Source organism: Microchirus variegatus, assembly GCF_963457635.1.
Source record: "Microchirus variegatus genome assembly, chromosome: 14".
NCBI classification, from domain to species: domain Eukaryota; kingdom Metazoa; phylum Chordata; class Actinopteri; order Pleuronectiformes; family Soleidae; genus Microchirus; species Microchirus variegatus.
The window spans coordinates 25,607,335-25,628,314 of record NC_139815.1 but is presented as its reverse complement, the minus strand read 5'-3'; the positions used below and the strand labels follow the sequence as shown (position 1 = coordinate 25,628,314).

The 20,980-nt window shown below is 41.6% G+C and overlaps 1 protein-coding gene across 1 annotated transcript in view; it reads right to left on the bottom strand.

Moving 5' to 3' along the window:
- LOC310936998 (E3 SUMO-protein ligase PIAS1-like) overlaps positions 1-20,980 on the bottom strand; it is a gene marked incomplete at its 3' end in the record, with an annotated part of 69,410 nt that overhangs the window by 22,043 nt on the left and 26,387 nt on the right. Inside the window, exon 2 of the mRNA XM_083901178.1 lies at positions 10,048-10,543. Coding sequence (XP_083757304.1) covers positions 10,048-10,540 — 493 coding nt within the window. The 5' untranslated portion in view covers positions 10,541-10,543. The remainder of the gene's footprint in view (positions 1-10,047; positions 10,544-20,980) is intronic.

Below are 20,980 nucleotides of genomic sequence, written 5' to 3'. Positions count from 1 at the left end.
AGCATCAACGCTAATCTGCGTGTGCAATCCAGTTTGCACACGTTTTTGCACGCGCAAAGCTTTAGTAAATCAGGCCCTTACTACGGTTTTACTACTCGACACTGACCAAACTTCCACAAAGCGAGGACAGAGAAGTTCAGGTGCAGACTGGGAATGAAAGAGGATATATTCCTTTTGGCCCAACATAAGTCAATTAACCAGCGTTTTTGTCCCCGTTAATAGACTCGTCATTACAGGCCGGACAAAGACAAAAATCCACTAAAATTCCAAACAACAGATGTTAACACCCACAGTGACAACCAAAAACTTTCCAGAATTGTTACTTCCCCCTCCTCCAGACTATACCACTTAGTTACCCTTCATTTTGAACATAAAGGAGCTGTACAGTTACAGGGCTCATTAAGACATTCCACTGAGCTTATATGACTGCTTTAGATGGCATTAAAAAGTCTGTAAAGCAGCCGCCCCCTTCTGTATCTCTCAGTATTACTTTATATTTTATTTGTCTGATTATGTTTTTGTATTTCTCATTTTTTTGCAATTGTATGTCACTATTGGTCAAAAGGTATCAACAAAAAAAAGTTGGATTTGTTATGTTTGCAGAAGGTTTTTCCACCATATCTTCGGAGCTGGCGTCAAGCGAAACATTGTTAACTAGTAACAGATTTGAATGTGGTGGCTGATTGGTGTGTGTATACCCCATCTAAGCAAGGGTTTAGACACAGTATGAAGAAAAGCTGACACAATCTGACAGTGCAAGGCAGAGTTTTGTTTATCTTTTGGAGTCGACTACAACACAGACAATCACGGTACAGTTCTGTTCAATCAGACTGGGGAGACGATGATGATGATGATGATGATGGTGGTGCACCAACCCAGGCTTTAAGGAAAACGATGCTGGTTTAAAAAGCTCCGAGAACTGGAAGCCATTTTGTGTGCGGCGTGTTTACAGTTCAGAGCAGACAGAGCTCTTTTGTTGATGTTCACTTGTTGTGAGAAGACCGAAATGTTTACAGCGAGAAAGAGATTTGGCTCGAGGATCACGCATGGGGTAAATGTCAGGTTGAGTTCTGATGTCGCTGTTGTGAAGCGGTGCTTTGCTGCTTCTCTGCAACTGTAGATGTTTTTGGAACACCGCCTCCACCGAACCCTGTCGTGCATTCCTGATACTGTATGCGATACACTATCTCGAACAAACTCACCGAGGCAACGCGTATTATATAAAACGGAACAATAACAACTGATTTGCGCTGATTAAATGTTTGTCGCTCAAGGACACTGCGGTGAAACGCTGAATGGCCATGACCAGGACTTGGAGCAAGAGTGTTTGACGTAAATGTACTGAAAAAAAAACAGCTGGTTGTGTAAAAAAAACTAATAAATAAATAAATAATCAAGTCAATAATCACACAAGTGTGTAGTGCAGTAAGCGGTCTGATTTTCAATGTCGTCTAGGTTATATTGAACTGTTTCCTCACTTTGACCTATTGATATTGATTTATTACACTTTACGTTGCCTTTTCTGATCAGTGGGTTTCCACAGGCTACCTGCCAGTGATCAGCTGTGACTTGCAAATAGGGCTGTTTGATTTTGCCCAAAAATGAAATCTTGATTTTCTTCTCTCAAAACCCAATTAACGATTCCGATTAACGGTACCGAGGACAACTTCCTGGTACCTTGTAGCGAGGGTCCAGCACATGAAGCAAATGTCGGAAGCCAGCCTTTTCTACCGTGCTACACCACGTGAAGAAACAAAACTGCTTCGGACTTGTTGGTGGTGTAGCCACAGCCACGTTCTCCACGCTGCAACACACTGCTGCCATTCCAGTAGGTGTTTTTTCTGGAGGTGTTGAAATAAGTTAAGCCCAATTTATACTCCTGCGTAAAGTGCTCTGCATAGGTTACGCAGAGTCCTCTGCGTCAACGCAGAACCTGTCGTTGAGTCTCTGCGTCGTCTCCGGCTGCACGGAATATTTTTTAAGTGTCCGTCACTCCGTCAAGGGACAACGGAGACGGCAAGAGTTGCGATTGGTCCTCAGGACAGGCCGAGCGAAGCTGCTCTGTGCCGGCTCACAGTGAGCACCGAGCGTCCACAGAGGGCGGAGCTGAACACCGCCGACTTTGTCGCTGCCAAACTATAAATACGTCATATCTTAACACACACAGCACATGTTTAGACTCTAAATGGCCAATTTCTCGCCTCAAATTATCTTAAAACTGCGTTCCGGGACACAGAAAAGTGACAAACGGCCACTGTTTCAACAACAACAGTCTTTCTCCCTCGGACGCCATTGCTCACTGTAGCCAAAAGCACAACAACCTTGCGCAGCGACCCCTACTGATCGGGCGGGAAATTGCAGCGCCTATCCGTCACCACGACGCAGAAGTATAAAGGCTCGAGTGGTCTACGTGGTGACGCAGACGGATAACGCATTACGCAGTCGGAGAAGTATAATGTGGCCTTTAGTCGTGCTGTGGTTTTTGACGGCCACGGACTTAAGACAGACTTTACAACGTGGAGTACTTTGGAGTACTTTTCATCTGAAGTGTTGAAGCCGTACCACTTCCACACAACGGACTTGTGTTTTTTTTCTTGACTTCCGTGGGGAGAGCGCGATGGGAGGACAGAGGCGGACATCACTACGGCAACACAGCGTAGCCTAGTAACATGAACGGGGGTTGTACCGTAAATACCCTTGTTAAAGTGAAAAATACTTTTTTAAAAACGATTTTCACATTTCATTGTCCTAAATAAATAATTGCGATTATGAGTTAAAAAGTGGGTTACCTGGTGAAAAGTCACTTGAGCTGCAACTAACGATTATTTTCGTAATGGATTCATCTGTCGATTATTTTCTCGATCGTTTGGTCCATAAAAAGTCAGAAAATGTCAAAAACGTTGATCAGTGTTTGTCAAACCTGGAAATGACGATGTTCTCCAACGTCTTGTTTTGTCCACAAACCAAAACGATTCCGTTTGAATGATTTCTTTGTTATGTGGAGCAAAGAAATGAAGAAAATATTCACATTTAAGAAGCTGAAACAATCATAAATCTTGTTTTAATAATGAAAAAAGCTTGAGTCATATATGTCACGTTACATGAACTAGGCTTTACATTTTCTTTTCCCCTCCGCTGAATATCAAATATCTTGCCATACAATTCATTATGCACAAAAGCTCATCAAATGCAAAAAGGGCTTGCATCTCAGATATGGTGATTAAATCATGTATAATGCATGTGCACCACAATGATATCCATAATGAGCAGAGAGGCATAGTTCTCTATGGAGGAGGTGAGGCGAGAGTTCAACCCACGAGGCTGCCGTTGTAATAAAACGGGAGCCGGACTGTCCACTAGTTTACACCGTCGCAGCACAACTGTGGGCCAACTAATCTTTCTCTCGCAGGCTGATAAGACTCGGCAGAGAGCACAGAAGGGAGGGTAAGGGAGGGATAATGACAGGGAGGGGAAAGAGGGCGGGAGGAAAAATAACTACATTTACATGCGCACGAGAAACCAGATTACTGCGAGAAATCAAGTCGTGGCAGGAAATCAAAGGGTGCACGACGTTTACACGGTTAATCCAAATATGCAAGTGATCAGTAACCGCGTTTATGTCCAACTCATCGGCAACATTTGTGAATCAAAGCTGTGATATTTGAAGTTTTATCGGTGCTACAAACGGTGAGCTGCAGCTGTTTTTAGCATCTGGACTGATAACACAGTCAAACGACTGACTCTGCAGTGAGGAAGTACGGAGTTGTTTCTTTATATGGTGCAATAAAAGGCCTTTGCACACCACACGTGGGTTTCTTCAGCTATTAATTTGCATGTCATAAATATTTTTTTTTTTAACCTTTAATAAGACAACGTGAGCTTTCACACCAGTAACAGAATTCATGCGGTGACGGCACCTTTTATTTTTCAGATATCTTTTCTTTTCTTTTTTAGTTTTGCCTCCAACAGGTACACGTTTAAAGGTGACATAGAGTGGTCCTGTTGCACATAAATGTTAGTTATGGAGGTCTACTTACATATATTAACTTGTTTTTAAGGTCAAAAACCTCCTAGTTGCTGTAAACTAGCCGATAGAAATCCTCTTTTCTGACGGTGTTTTTCTGCTGCGAGATTTCAGAGTGAACTTTCACCCCCAGAAGACAGAGTCTTGTGATTGGCCAGTACTATCCAGCACATCCGTTCTCAGAAGCGCAGCGCCCCCCTCTGGAACGGCGGATGCACTGCTCCTCATTATCAAAACATTGTTTTAACAGTGTTTAAAAATAGCTTCTTCACGACTCCCCGCCGCAGTCCCTTTGACGACCTTTGACCCAGAGTCAGACCCAGAGTCAGAAGACACTGTTGCTCGTGAAACACCTCCACAACGGACGTTATTCTTCTTCTGCGGTTCAATGTACGCAACCGGATGTGCCCGGACTAGTGCCCGGAGCAGGACGATCTGCTGTTCAGGAGAACCGCTGCTTACGTAACTATTACGGGATTTTCAGAGATCTCGTTGAGCCCCGAGATTACAATAAAACACAGCGTTCTCAGCAGTGGCTGAACTGTTTGTTTAGAACCTTCAGGGCTTCATAAACAAGGTAATGACGCAGATACACACCAAAAAAATCAGCGATAATAGGAACTTCCGGTCTAGTTCCGCTTTAATTAATCAGAATGCGTGTTGTTGATGATGAGAAATTTTAAAAATGAAGAAAATGTTTCAACCTGTCTAACAGATATTCCAAAGTCCTGAAGTAGTAAAGTTTAAGCTCCCAAACCATGCAAGCTTTCCTTCCTTCTTCAATGTTTGCTTTACTCAGGTATTTTTATTGATAAAATAAAATGACTGAGCACCAGCTTATCATCATCACTAGATCCTGACTCAACCTCTTCTTCCTGTACTGTAGCATTTTTCTTTATATGTATTCCCTTATTCACAAAGGTCGTGATGTGAAAAGTGATGTGATGTGATGTGAATTTGTGTCACGGTAAAATGTGAAAAAGGCCCAAAGGCTTCTGTTCACAGACTTCCATACATGACTTAACCACACAAACCTCACTAAATATTACGAACCTTATCATTGATATGAGTAAAAAAAGAAAAAACATATAATAGCACATTGAAACATTGAGATTGCAATACAAAAAACAACCATTTGTCACGTCCTAAGCCGTGCACATATAATGCACAGTACATACCAACACAAACAGCTGAGTCTGGATCGGTTCAGCAGTGTCAATAATGCCATTTGTTTGGGGGGTTTTCTGGCAAAGGGGAGACGAAACTTAGGCCAAAAAGTCCCGTCTGTGACCAGATGTCAGTGAAACACATCCAAAACTCTTGCTATTGACACCAAGTTACCAACTATTACTCGCTAATGAGTAAATCTCTTTAAATCTGTTTAAATGTCTTTCATGTTTAGCGATTACATGACATTTAAATAAAAAACAAGTAGTTCATAAAAGGCACAGCCCTTTTTACTTATGTTTTCTCTCGGATTGTCGTGAGCATTAAGAAACTTCATGTTGTAATTTGTGGTTGTCAGCAAATGAAGCAGCGGATTGGGAGCAGATGGCCCAAAGAGAGAGAGAGACGGCAGCAGAACCACAGAAGCTCACTTTGTAATGACTTAATTATGCCGGTGGAATCGGTAATTGGAAAAATGCCTAATATCGGCCCCCAATAATCTGCCAGGCCGATAAATTGTCAAACCCAAATCAGTTAATTCACAGTTAGGGAAGGAAACTGCATTGTATGGCAGTGTAAATTATGAGAAGTGATTTCAACCCACCCTTTTCCAACTTATTGTGCTCTACTGTAATATCGCGTTGGCAGTTATGACCGTTCGTTTCTTTTTATTTATGTAAAATTGCCATCGCGCAGCGACAAGAACAAAATTGGAAATGCGAGTTTTATACATCACAAATTCAACAGTGACATACTAATTTATTCAGATTTGAGCTGCGGGGACGCAAACAACAACAACGCGAGTGATAATCTGTTATTTCACTGTGCTGCACATGTGCTGTTCAAGAAAAAAATACATGGCTGATAAATAAAAAAAAAAAAAAACTGTGAACCAGGAGAGTAAGGAAGTGGGGGAGGGGAGTAAAAAAAAAATAATATAAAAATAAATGGGAGACGAAAAACAGAAGACAATGGAGGGGGGAGCAGAAAATCATAGGGAGCAAACAAGCAGACAAGAAAAAGTGACGCTGGGAGTGAAGCGAGAGAGAGAGACCACACCAAAATTCTTACAGCCTCACTGTGAGAGGGTAATCACAATAAAGTGCTTTCATTACTACCCTTCATTATTGCTATTATTAGGTTAAGGAGGGTCATCACCTCCGAGCTGCAGCTGAATTTCATTTTTGAAGCAGAATCTCTTTTGTCTAATGATGCTGCACCATCTTCCTCAGGGTTTTCTTCTTCTTCTCCCACTGATTCTCATCTTCTCTCTCTCTCTCTCTGCTTCTCCGAGAACAATATGATCAACATGCATTATTTATTGGAAAGTTGGTTTGTGTTTTTTTGAAAGTAGTGTGTGTGTGTGTGTGTGTGTGTGTGTGTGTGTGTGTGTGTGTGTGTGTGTGTGTGTGTGTCCTTGGGTGAGAGAAGGATGTGATTCAAATGACAGGAGGGTGTGTTCTGCGGGCACAGGTGTACGCCTGTGTGATTTCATCACTTTGCATGCAAATTTTAACAGGGGGATGGCCACGGAGACAGGGTGAGGGCGGGTGATGGAGAGAAAGACAGCAGCGGGAGAGAGAGAGCGTGTGTGTGTGTGTGTGTGTGTGTGTGTGTGTGTGTGTGTAGGCAGAGAAGATGTACAGGAAATGGATAAAGTGAGAAAGTGAGCGGGGAAGAGGAGAGAGATGGCGCGATGATAGAGCTGCAGGCGCTGTGTTTGTACATGCATCTGCAGGCAAATTAATCACCAGACGTTACTCGTAGTCCATTAAAATGCTAATGTAAGAAAATCTAGACATTTCCATATATTTGCAATATATCCCAGAGCCCCAAGAATTGTATTCTACTAAATGAAGGCGAGATGCTGGATACACTTGCTAATGTGATGACAAATTTGACCGAGATAAAAGCCTAGATTAAAAGTCTCTCCAGCAGTAAATTAAACGGCAGAGTGGATACAGAAAAGTCTCGTCTCAATTCAAGGCCTTTTCTTTCCTCTGGTGATGGTTCTCGTAGATTAGAAGGGTTTTCAGCAACTTTACATGAAACATATGTTTTGTTGAAATGGATTTGCAGGGGAGTGATGAACACATGATGTTTGTTTTATGGTGCAACTCACAATGAGAGTAATGTTTTTTAAAGTAGACATATTACAGCCTATTTCTCCAAGTTAACTTAGTTCCCTGGTGTCCTGATATACATGTCTGTGACATGCTTTGGTCAAAATACCTTAAGGATGAAGCACCACAGCAGCTGTCTCTCTAAATGCAAATAAGACACAGGAAACTACGCCAGCATCACTGAGGCTCCAGCAGCTAACAGCAGTTAGCATTTGGAAAAACCATAATTCGCCGACTCGAGCCGGCACATTGCCGTCATATATAAAATGTATCCACTGCACAAGTAGATCCTCTGAGGCTGGAAGTTTGTGTAGAACTCTGTGCTGCACTGTGCAGCTAAGAATAGAACACTTTGAGGACTTCCGCTCGTCCGGATACCATTGCCCTCGCCTGCACTCTGGTGTTTTTTAGGGAAAAAGCGTGTGTCATGGTGATGAAGCAATGAGTGCGGAAGTCAACATCGCGTGTTTTATCACCTGTACTTGACTCACTCATGTTTTTGTGGTCCAAAACATGAGTGAGTCATCTTTTTTCACACTTTGTCTACTCATAGGGCCTCCAGAGTCCCAAATATAAGTATTAAAATTGTTAAAAAGTTGATTTTGCATATATGTCCCATTTAACCCAATGTAATCCAAACAAAAGAAATGTAATTAGTTTCGACAAAATTTACTCGAAAAGGAACGTTTATACAGAATGACGTGAGTGAGACAAAATTCAATTTAAAATCCAATTAGAGATGTACCTAAAGGTCCAGTGTGTAAATGTGTTTACTTAATTACTTAAAGGTGAAGTAAGTAGTTTATAGTGCCATCTAGAGGAGAGGCTGAAATTTACAAAATCTGCTCATCCCCTCCCTTCCCTGAGGCGCTACGGTGTCCTCAGCTGGTCAAATATCGTCCTCGTCGTCTTTCTCCGTGTCAGCAGATGAGGTTCGTGAGGCGAGGGAGAGGGCGGAGCTACTAGAGTGGAGGCGGGACTTCCGCTACAAGTAAAGAGACGCTTGATTTGTTCTCTCGCGTTTGTCCTTACAGGCTCCGGTAGAAACATGGCGTCTCTCTGCTAACAGTGGCTATGCAACCGCGGCCCGCGACCATGTTATTTTACATGACTTTTTGAAACACTACGAAAATGAAACAAAAACTATTATACAGCGACTAGACAATGCAGGAGCACATAATATGTATAAAAAAGTGGATTTTGGGTTATATAAACCCATAAATACTACACAGTGTCCCTTTAAATTTGGGCAGAAATTGAAAATAAATATGTAAACTTCAGTTTTTGTAATTGTACAATCACCTGCTTGTATGAATTGAGCAGAGTATAATATAAAAGGAAGAGCCTTGTATATTTATATCAAGAGCCAGGAACACTTCAGAGGCCGCCATTTTAGACCATCATGTTTTTACAATGAACAACTAAACGGATGTCATGTAAACTGATGGAGACAGAGATATTCAGCTGCTACATACAACTTACATTAATAAATATTACATTTACAACTTAAGGACAATGTCTATTTGTGACGTTGCTCTGTAGAACCAGTGAACAAAGATTTTTGAAGCTTCACTATATAATGAAATGAGAGTTTCCTTCATACATCACAGATGACTGGTGGTATCCTAGGAGACTTATTTCTCCTAGGAAAAATGCATCCCAGTAAACATATGTATGGTTGACAACATGCTGGGATTCATTGATATTCACTGGCGTCAGACAAATGAATAACTAATAGAAATACACAGTATGGAGGAATAATAACGATGCATGTGATATTTCCAATCCACCCACAACAAATTATATCACAGCAGCCCATATATTAGAATATAAATATCCTAACAAGTGCAATTATTCACCTATGATGCACACTGAAACCCTGCTTAGTGATTGAATGTCACTCTCAACATAAGGATCTATAAAAAACCTTAATGTATAATTAAGTATTTATATGATGCTTCCAAAATCACAAGTTTTCTTGGTTGTTAATGGAGATTAATCCATGAGCAAGAACAACCGCTGGTAATCTGAACGCAGCCTATTCGTAAAAATGCAGTATTCACCTTCTTTTAGCTCAACAATTTCCTCTGCTGCTGAATGTGAGACGCTACTCTTTCTTCTGTTTGGTGCAGAAAAGATAGTGTCCATGGATTTTTAAGCGTCTTTTAAAAAAAAACAAAGTAAAAATAGCTGCCTGCTGTGGCTGAAAAGGTACTGAACAGTGAGAGTGAACCACAGGAGAAGACTGGTACAAAAATTACCCTTAAATCCTAAACCTGTCCTTATTTTTTAAAGGAAAAGCACTTTTTTCTTGATTAATATTACATTAAATTAATCAGAAATACACTCTATACATTGTTAATGTGGTAAACGACTATTCTAGCTGCAAATGTCTGGTTTTTAATGGAATATGTACATAGGTGTATAGAGGCCCATTTCCACTGTTCTAATGGTACATTGTGTTTGCTAATGGCGTTAGAAGCCTATCAGAAGATTTGAAAACCCTTGTGCAATGATGTTATCACAGCTGAAAACAGTTTTGCTGGTTCTTTGACAAAAGGACAAAATGATTCTTTTGAATAAAAATCATAATGTCTAATCTCGTCAATGTCTTGACTGATATTTTCTATTCTTTCGATGAATAAAAGTGTGACTTTGAATGGCAAACGTTTAAAGGTGACCCCAAACTTCTGAACCCCACACGAACCGCACTCGCACACAGTTTTCGCTCACCTAGACTTGTGGGCTTGATGAGTTCGTCCAGCATGTCGTAGAAGGGGAGCCTCTGGAGCTTGACATCTGGATGGACCGGATGCCGTTTGGCCGAGGTGGCGAGGTGGTGCGACAGCCCACTCAGCTCGTGTTTCCCAGGGCCGAGCAGCGAGAGAGGCAGCAGGGCGGCGGGCGACGGGGCTCCGACGTGACCGGCGTGACCCTCATAAGCCAGCTGTGTCAGGCCAGACGGCAGGGCAGCGCCGCCGCCTCCCACCATTCCCGCCGTGGCTGGATGGTGCGGTCCGGACAGGGCCAGCTCTGAGTGGGAAATCATTTTGGCAGGAAAGCGTCGTCGGTAGAGCTCTTTGATTTTCATGTGCACAGCGGGGCTACAGTCGGCCTTCAGTAGATGCAGAGCCTTGGTCAGAAGCTCGTGTTTGCGCCCGTGCTTGTTGCGTCCGGCATAGCCCAGCAGCACTTGTAGCTCCGACACCCGCAGGCTCATCACCATTTGCTGTCAAGGGAGGGAAATGAGAAATAAGATCGGGGATAAAAATTGACAAACTTGAATGTAGAGCTGCAGCTAACGATTATTTCCATAATCCATTAATCTGTCGATTATTTTCTCGATATTTGATTAATTGATGTCAGAAAACCTGGAAATAAAGAGGTTTTCAAATGTCTTGTTTTGTCCACAAACCAAAATGATTGTTTTAGTGATTTCTTTGTTATGTGGAGCAAAGAAACAAAGAAAATATTCACATTTAAGATGCTAAAATAATCAGAAATCTTGTTTAAATAATGAAAAAAGCTTCAAACCGATAAATGGATTTTCAAAATAGTTGAGGATGAATTTAGTCATCGATTAATAATTGATTCATTGTTTCATCTCTACAATGCATTGTATGGTATTGCTCATTTTCCTCCAAGTACGACCAGAGCAAGCTCACGTAACCATGGATTTATGGGACACTGATCAAGATCCTACAGTCAAAACCTCACCTGAAAAAAAAAAACCTCCTCTGATTTAGAAAATAACTTGAGAGTCTGGAAAAAGGTCATAAATATTTCAGTAGTTTCAGCTTCTTCTTTTTTTCTTCTAATTTCACCTGATTTTAATTATCATTCATGAGAAAGCCAAGCGACATTCAGCTACCGACATTGTTTCAGTGTTAGAGTTTGAGGATTCTTATCAAGTTAAAACATAATAAAACAAAACTTTTTTTATTAGTTTTTTTCCCCCCGCCCCATTACTCTTTCAAACAAAGACACAGCTGTGCCACAAACAGAATAATACAGTGTGAGGACCATGTTGTAACCATGTGTGTATATGATTTGTCGTAGCTATGAGGCAGAGCATCAGGGAAGCCATTAAGATATGGCACAACAGAACTAGCTCTATTTCTACACACACGCATATACAGTAAGTTTTTAAGGACACTTCGAAGGACTCATATTTATATCATATTTCTCCAAGTTAAACTAGTTCCCTTGGTGTCCTAATGAACATGTCTGTGACATGCATTGGTCAAAATACCATTAGAATGAAGCACCACAGCAGTTCAATCACCCTGCAATTGGAAAAGTGACCATTTGCAGGCTCTAGCAGGCACATGGCCGTCATATATAACATGAATCCACTGGACAGATAAATCCTCTGAGGCTGGAAGTTTGTGTAGGACTCTGTGCTGCACTGTGGAGCCAAGAATAGAACGCTTCGCAGACTTCGCAGGCTTCCGGTTTTCGGATACCGTTGTCCCACTCGCCAGCACTCTCGCGTGTTTTTACGGACAAAGCGGAGCTCTGCGAGACAACTATTACAGGAATTTAGCGCATTGTGACGTCCCAGTGAGCGCGGAAGTCAACATCGCGTGTTTTATCTCCTGTACTTAGACTACTTAGTCATCTTTTTTCACACTTTGCCAACTGATAGGATTGCCAAATATACGGATTTAAATGATTAAAATGTTGATTCTGGATAATATGGGACCTTTAATAGATGGGTTTCCATCGGCCACATTATGGACATTTTCCATTGCGAGTTAAAAGCCTGAAAATTAACACAGAAAATATGACAAAAATCTTAAAATAATACATACATTTTTTTATGATTGAGGAGGGAGGAAATGTTTGTGTATGGATAAAAGGTAAATGCCCAAAAATTACATGAAAACAGGTTCAACAAGGTATGGCAGACTTCACCCCATTCACGCAACAAGCCTCTGGCGGCCTCTGTTGGTCTGTTTTGGTAAACTAACTGGGCTAAAATTGGTGGGACATGGAAATCAGGCTTTGACCATGATTGTGTGCCCATAAATACGTTTAAAACCACAACTGGCCTCTTCAACACTCAACCTGAAATATTGTGATATTACCAACATCATCAATTGGCTTGAAGAACTTTATGTATTATAATGTTTTTGCCGTATCACTCAGCACTAAATGACGGTGCGAGTTCCCTCGTGGTCCCTAACCCTAACCATCAACACAAACCCCTACAACTAACCCCGGGATTCCACTGAAGGCATTTTTCAATTTCTCGTCGTCTACAGGTTGCACTGTTCCTCAATCGCTTGCGCACAGAATAAGCAAGAGTTCCATTTTTGCCGTACGACGGACCACACCGCTCCAATTTAGCAGAATCTAGCACGAGTGGGACCGGAAGTCGAACACAGATACAACATTAAAGCACATTTCCGAATAAATGCCAAACGTTGACACCATATGGCATTTCACTTGACAACATCAACGACACTCCCGTCGCTCCCTTCTTGTTCTCTGGTCTGTCGGTGAAACATCTGTTTCTTTGTGTTGACAGTACGTATATAATTTTTGAATTACACTCCAGCTTTTCCTGCAGTGCCACACAGTGGACGGAGCTGTGAACGCACCCGGGGTTAGTCTTCTTAACCCTGAGATAATTATTTGAACGTTTGCCAGATTAAAAACTTCTTCACTCCACAAACTGGTCCTCATAAAGACAGAAATCCATGATCTTTTTCACACACGGAGCAAAATTCTTGCTTTAATCTCCTTTAATGACAGGGTAAGGATAAAAAAACACAGTTGCACACAAACACAAGGCTCTAACAAGACCACGTGCACAGGGCGATTAGTGCACACTGTATCAGTTTCCATTACACTGCTCAATTATATGCACAGAGTGTCTGCTGTAGTGTCCATAAACAGGAAGAAACCTTCACGCCATGATTTTTTTCTTTTTTATCTTATTACAATGCATACTCTCTGGGTTCTTCTCAGGCTCTGCATTCAATTGACATTTAAAAAGACTCCTGTAAGCAGTTTCATTATTTATGGCCTAAACCCACCACCAGCACCACCAAAGAAATGAAAACACTGATTCAAACAATGGAATTAATGCATAAATATCCAGGAATCAAATGTGTATCTCAGAATGAAAACAGCCCCAACCTCGCTGTTTATCATTTGTTTTACTTTTCTCATTTCCATGATCTTACTTGCAGGGAAAGTGTCGAGGTAATGTGCTACAGAAGCTAGTCCAGCTACTGCTCACATTCAGTAATCATCTGAACGTGAAACCAACACTGTGTCAGAGTTAATTCACTCTGTGCAAGATTAGCCCAGGTGATCCGACCACAGACGAGCGATATCAATACACACGATGATGTATTAAGAGAAAGGAAGTGAAACTCTCTTGTGATGTAGTTTACTGTAAAACCTGTTTCCATTTTTTGCAACTGGAGTTTTCATTGCCAGTAAAAGTGCAGTAAAAAGGAGTATGTGTTTCAAATATCAGTACCTTAAGCCAAAAACATTTCATGGCTAAATGTTAGAATAAACAAACTGTGTGGCTCATCAGTAATGTGCTATTAGAAAACAGTTTTGTGTGTGTTTTGCAATGATATTACAGAATAAGAGAAGGGTATTTATTGTATTACGCTAATCTAATAGTGAAACTACAGACTCAGATAGTCAAGCAACAGGCAGGGTCAGATTAAAAAGACAAAATGTTATTAAAAAACAGAGAAACATTTTGGTTTCCCATTTTGATAAATGTGCTTTCCGTCTTTTCCCTGATTTGTTTGAACACGCTGGGTAGAAATCAGGATTCCCACACCTTTGTGGAGATTAAATTCAAGGAATTTTCAAGCACCAATTCGCTCAAATCCAAGGACTGAATGTTCGTCCATGGCGTCCACTTTTCTTGATTTGCAGCAAGTTCTGCACCTGGACAAGTGATTTTTGCACAAAATTCAAGCACTTTAAATGACCCGTGCCTATTTAAGGCGATTTTCAAATTCACAAACTTTCAAGGATTTTCAAGGATTTTCAAGGACCCGTGGGAACCTGGTGAAATCCCCTTTGTTTTCTGTCCAAAAGCAAACATTGGAGGATGTCGTCAAATTGAGTTGATATAAATGCCGATCTCAACAGATCTTTAGTAGCAGCCCTGCTATCAACTGATTAATTCATTCATTAAATGTTATAAATGTACACTACTGTTCAAAGGTTTTCCATTGAAACTCACACTTTTATTCATCAAACAAGTTGCAAAATGCCCTTCAAACTTCGCTTTCGTCAAAGAACCAGCAAAACTGTTTTCAGCTGTGCTGCACAAGGGTTTTCAAGGGTTTTCTAATCATCCGATAGCCTTCTAACGCGATTAGCAAACACAATGTAATGTACCATTAGAACACTGGAGAAATAGGCCTCTATACACCTATGTAATAATCCATTAAAAACCAGACGTTTGCAGCTAGAATAGTCGTTTACCACATTAACAATGTATAGAGTGTATTTATGATTCACTTAATGTTATATTCATTGAAAAAAAGTGATTTCCCATCCAAAATTAGGACATTTCTAAGTGACCCCAAACTTTTGAACAGTAGTGTACATGGATATTCAGTGGATCAGTTTATGGGGTTTTTGGGTTCCTGCATAGAAAGACCATCTTCAAAATGCTTCACACTCCTCAGTGTGACACAGCAGAAGCTGCTGTTTACAGATTTGTGTACGACTGCCAAATACTGTACCACACAGACACACACACACACACATGAACGCAAACAGTTGTGTTTTCCACCCCTTTGGGGGACATTGCACTGGCTTACATGTCATGCAGACTTGGGCTGTATCCACACACAGACATTTGCCTTCCCCAAAAACAACACAAGGGCCTGTTTTGGCAGGGACATGTTTTGTTTGTCCACTAAAGGGGTGAGACAATAAAAATTCAACCCTGCTGGTCCAGTTGCAGGAACAGATTTATGCGTTTAAAAGCTTGTTGGACACCAACACGGACAGCACAGTGGTTTGTAGCGCTAACAAGATTTTACAACGTTGCGATCTTGGGCTTAACAGCAGACATAGAGAGCTCATCGGCAGCGTGCACTTCCATGCGTGCGATTGGCCAAAACGGCATCGTGTTGCAGCTCAGTGCAGAAGAAGCCACGACAGATCCAGCTTGACTGACGCCGGTTAATTCCGCACTCCTGCGCCCTTGAGCCAAGCCGTGTCGCCACCACACGTCGTCACCCAATCAAATGAATGAGAAGTGCACTTTTTCACAGCCGCTCTGTGACGACGACACGTGGTCTCATCATCGCAACCCCGACTGCTAACACCAACCCTTAAAAGCCTCATTTTAACTCCGCCACGAGACACTGAAATGTGTGTGTGAAGCGACAAACAGACAGAGAGAGGAAGGTGCTACTTTCACAGGAAGGCGTGTTTGTTTACTTATAATTGGGATGATGCACGTCAACACGACTGAAACCTTTAGCATTATTTCAAGATGTTGCCAGTTAAGTTTTGCTCGAGCAGTGGAGAATAAATCAGGCCTGAAGCCTTCTTGTTCCTGAAAGGAAGTCAAATCCCCACAATGTCACTGCGAGAATAGATTTATGCCCCCAGCCCCCAACATGAGGAGCACCAGCAGTCATAAATGTACTATTGCTTCTTTCAGCTTCTCCCTTTAGGGGTCGCCACAGTGGATCATCTGCCTGCTTCTTGCCTTATCCCTTGTGTCCTCTTCTGTTGCACCAACATTGTTCACAACATCCATGATTCTGCTCTTTGTTCTCCCTCTTCACTGTCCCTCCTGTGAATTAACCATCTCCAAACCGGTCGACCTGAGCCGTTCCTCAAATATGCTCTTTTCTAAATCCTAGTATCCAGGATTAGTTAGTGAGTTTTTTTCTTAATTGCGATAAAGGACGGCTTTGATGAACTTGATATAATTGAGTTTCCGAACGGGTCGCGCAAAAGGAACGCGGACTACAGCCATAAGTCACTCGCGACATATGGTAAATACATGTTCGGGAGGGTGGTCTGCCATATGTGAATGTAATTCTGATGCTCCTTCAGTCTGAGCCATGCTGCAGTCATCAAAACATATCAGTCAAACGCAGACGGTTCCTACAGCGTGATGAAGCTCAGGTGGAGCTCACAGGAAGCAGCTGTCTGTGTATGGACTTTCATCATCAAGAGACGGGGGGGGGGGGGGGGTTTGGAACAAGGATTAAAAGAATTATGAATAGTGGTAGCAGAAAGACAAATGAAACACACACATCTACAAAGCCTTATCCATAACCTCAACAATACGCAGTGAATGTCTAATCTTACTGAACTACTAAAGAAATGACATTATCATTAGGACCAGGTTTTGGTCTCCATGAGGACTACTGGTCCTGACAAGGTCAGTGTTTGTGCCAGCAAAGGTCCTAAAGTATATAGTGTATAGTATAGTGTGTCTCCTGGTGGTGACATAAATGACCAGTTCCATGAAATATGGATGTGAAAGAGAACGTGAAAAAATGATGATGACATTGGCTGCCCACCATTTCTCTTTGCCTCTCTCTCTCTCTCTCTCTCTACAAAGCAAACACTAACAAAAGAGATAAAAAAAAAAACAAACACACACAGACGCACAAACACTAGCCCACATTAACCCGACACACGCACTGCACGCTGCACAAACACACACAAACACACTCAAGTGTCCACCATACTGCGGATGTGTAACATTCCTCTGGCTTCACAAAAAAAACAAAAAAAACAAATAGAGGAGAGAAAACAGTGAAGCCCGTGTTGGAGGAGAGGCAGACAAACAGCTCTCTACTCTCACTATCTCCCCTTTTCTTTTCCCTCCTCTACTGTTCCTCCTCTCCGCCAATCAATCATCGTCGTCTTCGCCGTGACAGGTGGACCGAGAACTCTTCCATCTTCCCCAGTCAACAACAACAACTCCTAAATAAAATGTTGTTTCCACCTTTGTTTGCCGAGGTGATTTATGTCACTGAAACTTTGATTAAAATCAGTTCATTCCCTCTTAACAAACAGAAGGGAAATATTCACTTGAACCTTTTTTAAAGGGACACTGTGTAGTATTTATGGGTTTATATAACCCAAAATCCACTTTTTTATACATATTATGTGCTCCTGCATTGTCTAGTCGCTGTATAATAGTTTTTGTTTCATTTTCGTAGTGTTTCAAAAAGTCATGTAAAACAACATGGTCGCGGGCCGCGGTTGCATAGCCACTGTTAGCAGCGAGACGCCATGTTTCTACCGGAGCCTGTAAGGACAAACGCGAGAGAACAAATCAAGCGTCTCTTTACTTGTAGCGGAAGTCCCGCCTCCTCTCTCTCCGCTTCGTCTGCTACGGCCGCGGTAGCTCCGCCCTCTCCCTCGCCTCACGAACCTCATCTGCTGACACGGAGAAAGACGACGAGGACGACATTTGACCGGCTGAGGATACCGTAGCGCTCAGGGAAGGGAGGGGGTGAGCAGAGGAGCAGTTCTTTGTTGTAAATTTCAGCCTCTCCTCTAGATGGCACTATAAACTACTTACTTCACCTTTAAAACAAAATTAGTGGGTGCACTTATTTTTCAAACACACACAAAAAAGGCGATCGACTCCTTTGCCTTTCTGTTTTGTCCTCCAACACTCTCTATCTACACTACCATTCAAAAGTTTGGGGAAATACTCTATACATTGTTAATGTGGTAAACGACTATTCTAGCTGCAAACGTCTGGTTTTTAATGGAATATGTACATAGGTGTATAGAGGCTCATTTCCAGTGTTCTAATGGTACATTGTGTTTGCTTATCACTAGAGCTGAAACGATTAATCGATGAATCGATTATTAATCGATTACTAAATTAATCGCCAACTATTTTGATAATCGATTAATCGGTTTGAAGCTTTTTTCATGATTAAAACAAGATTTCTGGTTGTTTTAGCTTCTTAAATGTGAATATTTTCTTAGTCTTTGCTCCACATAACAAAGAAATTATTGAAACTGAATCATTTTGGTTTGTGGACAAAACAAGACATTCAAGAACATCGTCATTTCCAGGTTTGACAAACACTGATCAATGTTTTTTTAACATTTTCTGACATTTTATGGACCAAACGATTCATCGATTAATCGAGAAAATAATCAACAGATTAATCGTTTACGAAAATAATCGTTAGTTGCAGCTCTACTTATCACGTTAGAAGGCTATTGGATGATTTGAAAACCCTTGAAAACCCATGTGCAACAATGGGTTTTCAAGGGTTTTCAAACAATCCAATAACCTTTTGAATAAAAATCATTATTTCTAATCTTGTCAATGCCTCGACTATATTTTCTATTCATTTTGCAACTCTTTTGATGAATAAAAGTGTGACTTTTAATGCAAAACACAAAATTGATAGGCGACCCCAAACTTTTGAACAGTAGTGTACATCACAAACACATCTGAAAACAAAGCATTTGAAAACGACGTATGCACCATTCGCTTCTGTCTCTAATATGGTGTTTCCATCATTGTTCAGTCTGGTTTGGTACAGTACGGTATGGAATGGTTAAGCCCTCGATCAGGCGTTTTGGCACCTTTACTTGGCCGCGTCGGCAAGTTACGTCGCGTGACGTTGTACGTTGGACAAGGAGCAGCTATTAGTTTGTTTTTCTGCTCAGTTTGTGGCCGTTTGTCTCCACAGGCTCCATCTGTACTGTACCGTACAATTACTCTGGTACCCCCAAGTGAAGGGTACCGAAAAAAACGGAACGTTTGGGGCCAGTTATTTTGGTGCAATCCCTGATGGAAAAATATGCACCATACTGAACCATTCCGCTTCCAATGTGGAAACACGGCTTAAATGTGCCATAATACTAGAAAAGGTGCAGAGTAGGGGTGCAACTATCAAACAGTCAATCATTTTCACGACTATGCAATAACTTGTTTGGTCCATAAAATGTCAGACATTTTTCAGAAAGTGTTAATCTGTGTTTTTCCCAAACCTCAAATTGATGATTTATTTCCAAATGTCTTGTTTTGTCCACAAACCAAAAATATTCTGTTTTCATGATTTATTTGTGATGTGGAGCAAATCATTTTCTGAGGGGCTGAAAAATCGGTACTTATTTTTTTGACTATCGCAAATAATAGAGTAATCGTTGCAGCCCTATAGCAGACTCAGCATCTTGGCCGAATGAATTTAGTTCCTACACACCTGTTTCATTTTTCCATCACTGTCAATCAGAGACACAGGGGAGAGAATGATCAATGTGATCAATGTAAGATTCTAATTACAGACAAAACCCTGGACTTAGTGGATCATTTTGGATACTAGACGTGGGTCAAAATATCAATTTGGTAATATACTTACGTCGTCTTTCCTCACGCAACATAATAAATACGCCAGGGCAAATATCGATATCTTATTTAACTTTAAAGGGGAAATAAGTAGTTTATAGTGCCATCTAGAGGAGAGGCTGAAATTTACAACAAAGACCTGCCGCTCTGCTCACCCCCTCCCTTCCCTGAGCGCTACGGTGTCCTCAGCTGGTCAAATGTCGTCCTCGTCGTCTTTCTCCGTGTCAGCAGATGAGGTTCGTGAGGCGAGGGAGAGGGCGGAGCTACCGCGGCCGTAGCAGACGAAGCGGAGGGAGTGGAGGCGGGACTTCAGCTACAAGTAAAGAGAAGCTTGATTTGTTCTCTCGCGTTTGTCCTTACAGGCTCCGGTAGAAACATGGCGTCTCTCTGCTAACAGTGGCTATGCAACCGCGGCCCGCGACCATGTTATTTTACATGACTTTTTGAAACACTACAAAAATGAAACAACAACTATTATACAGTGACTAGACAATGCAGGAGCACATAATATGTATAAAAAAGTGGATTTTGGGTTATATAAACCCATAAATACTACACAGTGTCCCTTTAATTAAACTTTAACTTGATGCCGCCTCACGGTGGCGCTGCTAAAATGAATGAGAGAAATTTGGATGGAAGTTACCTGACTAAAGAAGAGGCCGTGTACAACGGGATAAGATATCCCAGTCACATTTAATACATAGACTTTATGCACGTTGGTCTCTATGTTGTGAATAAATAGAGAAATCCTGCGCTTTAACCTCTCAATTTCACGTCTTGTTTTCTTCAGTTAGACAGATATTGCGATGTATCATGAGGTTACCCTGTGATTCCCACGCCTCGCGGATACAGGGCTTATAGTGGCCAAAGTTGAAGAATAAGACGGCGAACGTGTCAAGACTGATGGGAGGAAAATAATACGCTTCCTGTCTTTAGTAAGTAGGTGGACATTGAGCAGAAAGCAATAGCTATTTACTTTCTGAAGTCTGCCCTGCTGGACGTTTGGCAAGCGCTTCTACTGACAACTGAATTAAATAATTAAAACCCCCATTCATGTGAGTAAAGATCAGTTGTTGCCGTTAGCATTTCCCTTCCCAACATCAGCTCTAAACCACACAACCGCTATCGACCAGAACCGAATCACAGCGCACAATTCCGGTGCTTTCGGGTGTTTTCACGAGCCGCCGCCCGATTCATCCGCAGAACCTCCGCTGCTTTTCAGCTCCAGGCGAGATCGCACGGCTCTGCAGAGCCACATGCAGTAGAGCTGTAGGAAGTTAATTATTAACCACGCTCATTTATAATGTTTTATGACTCTTA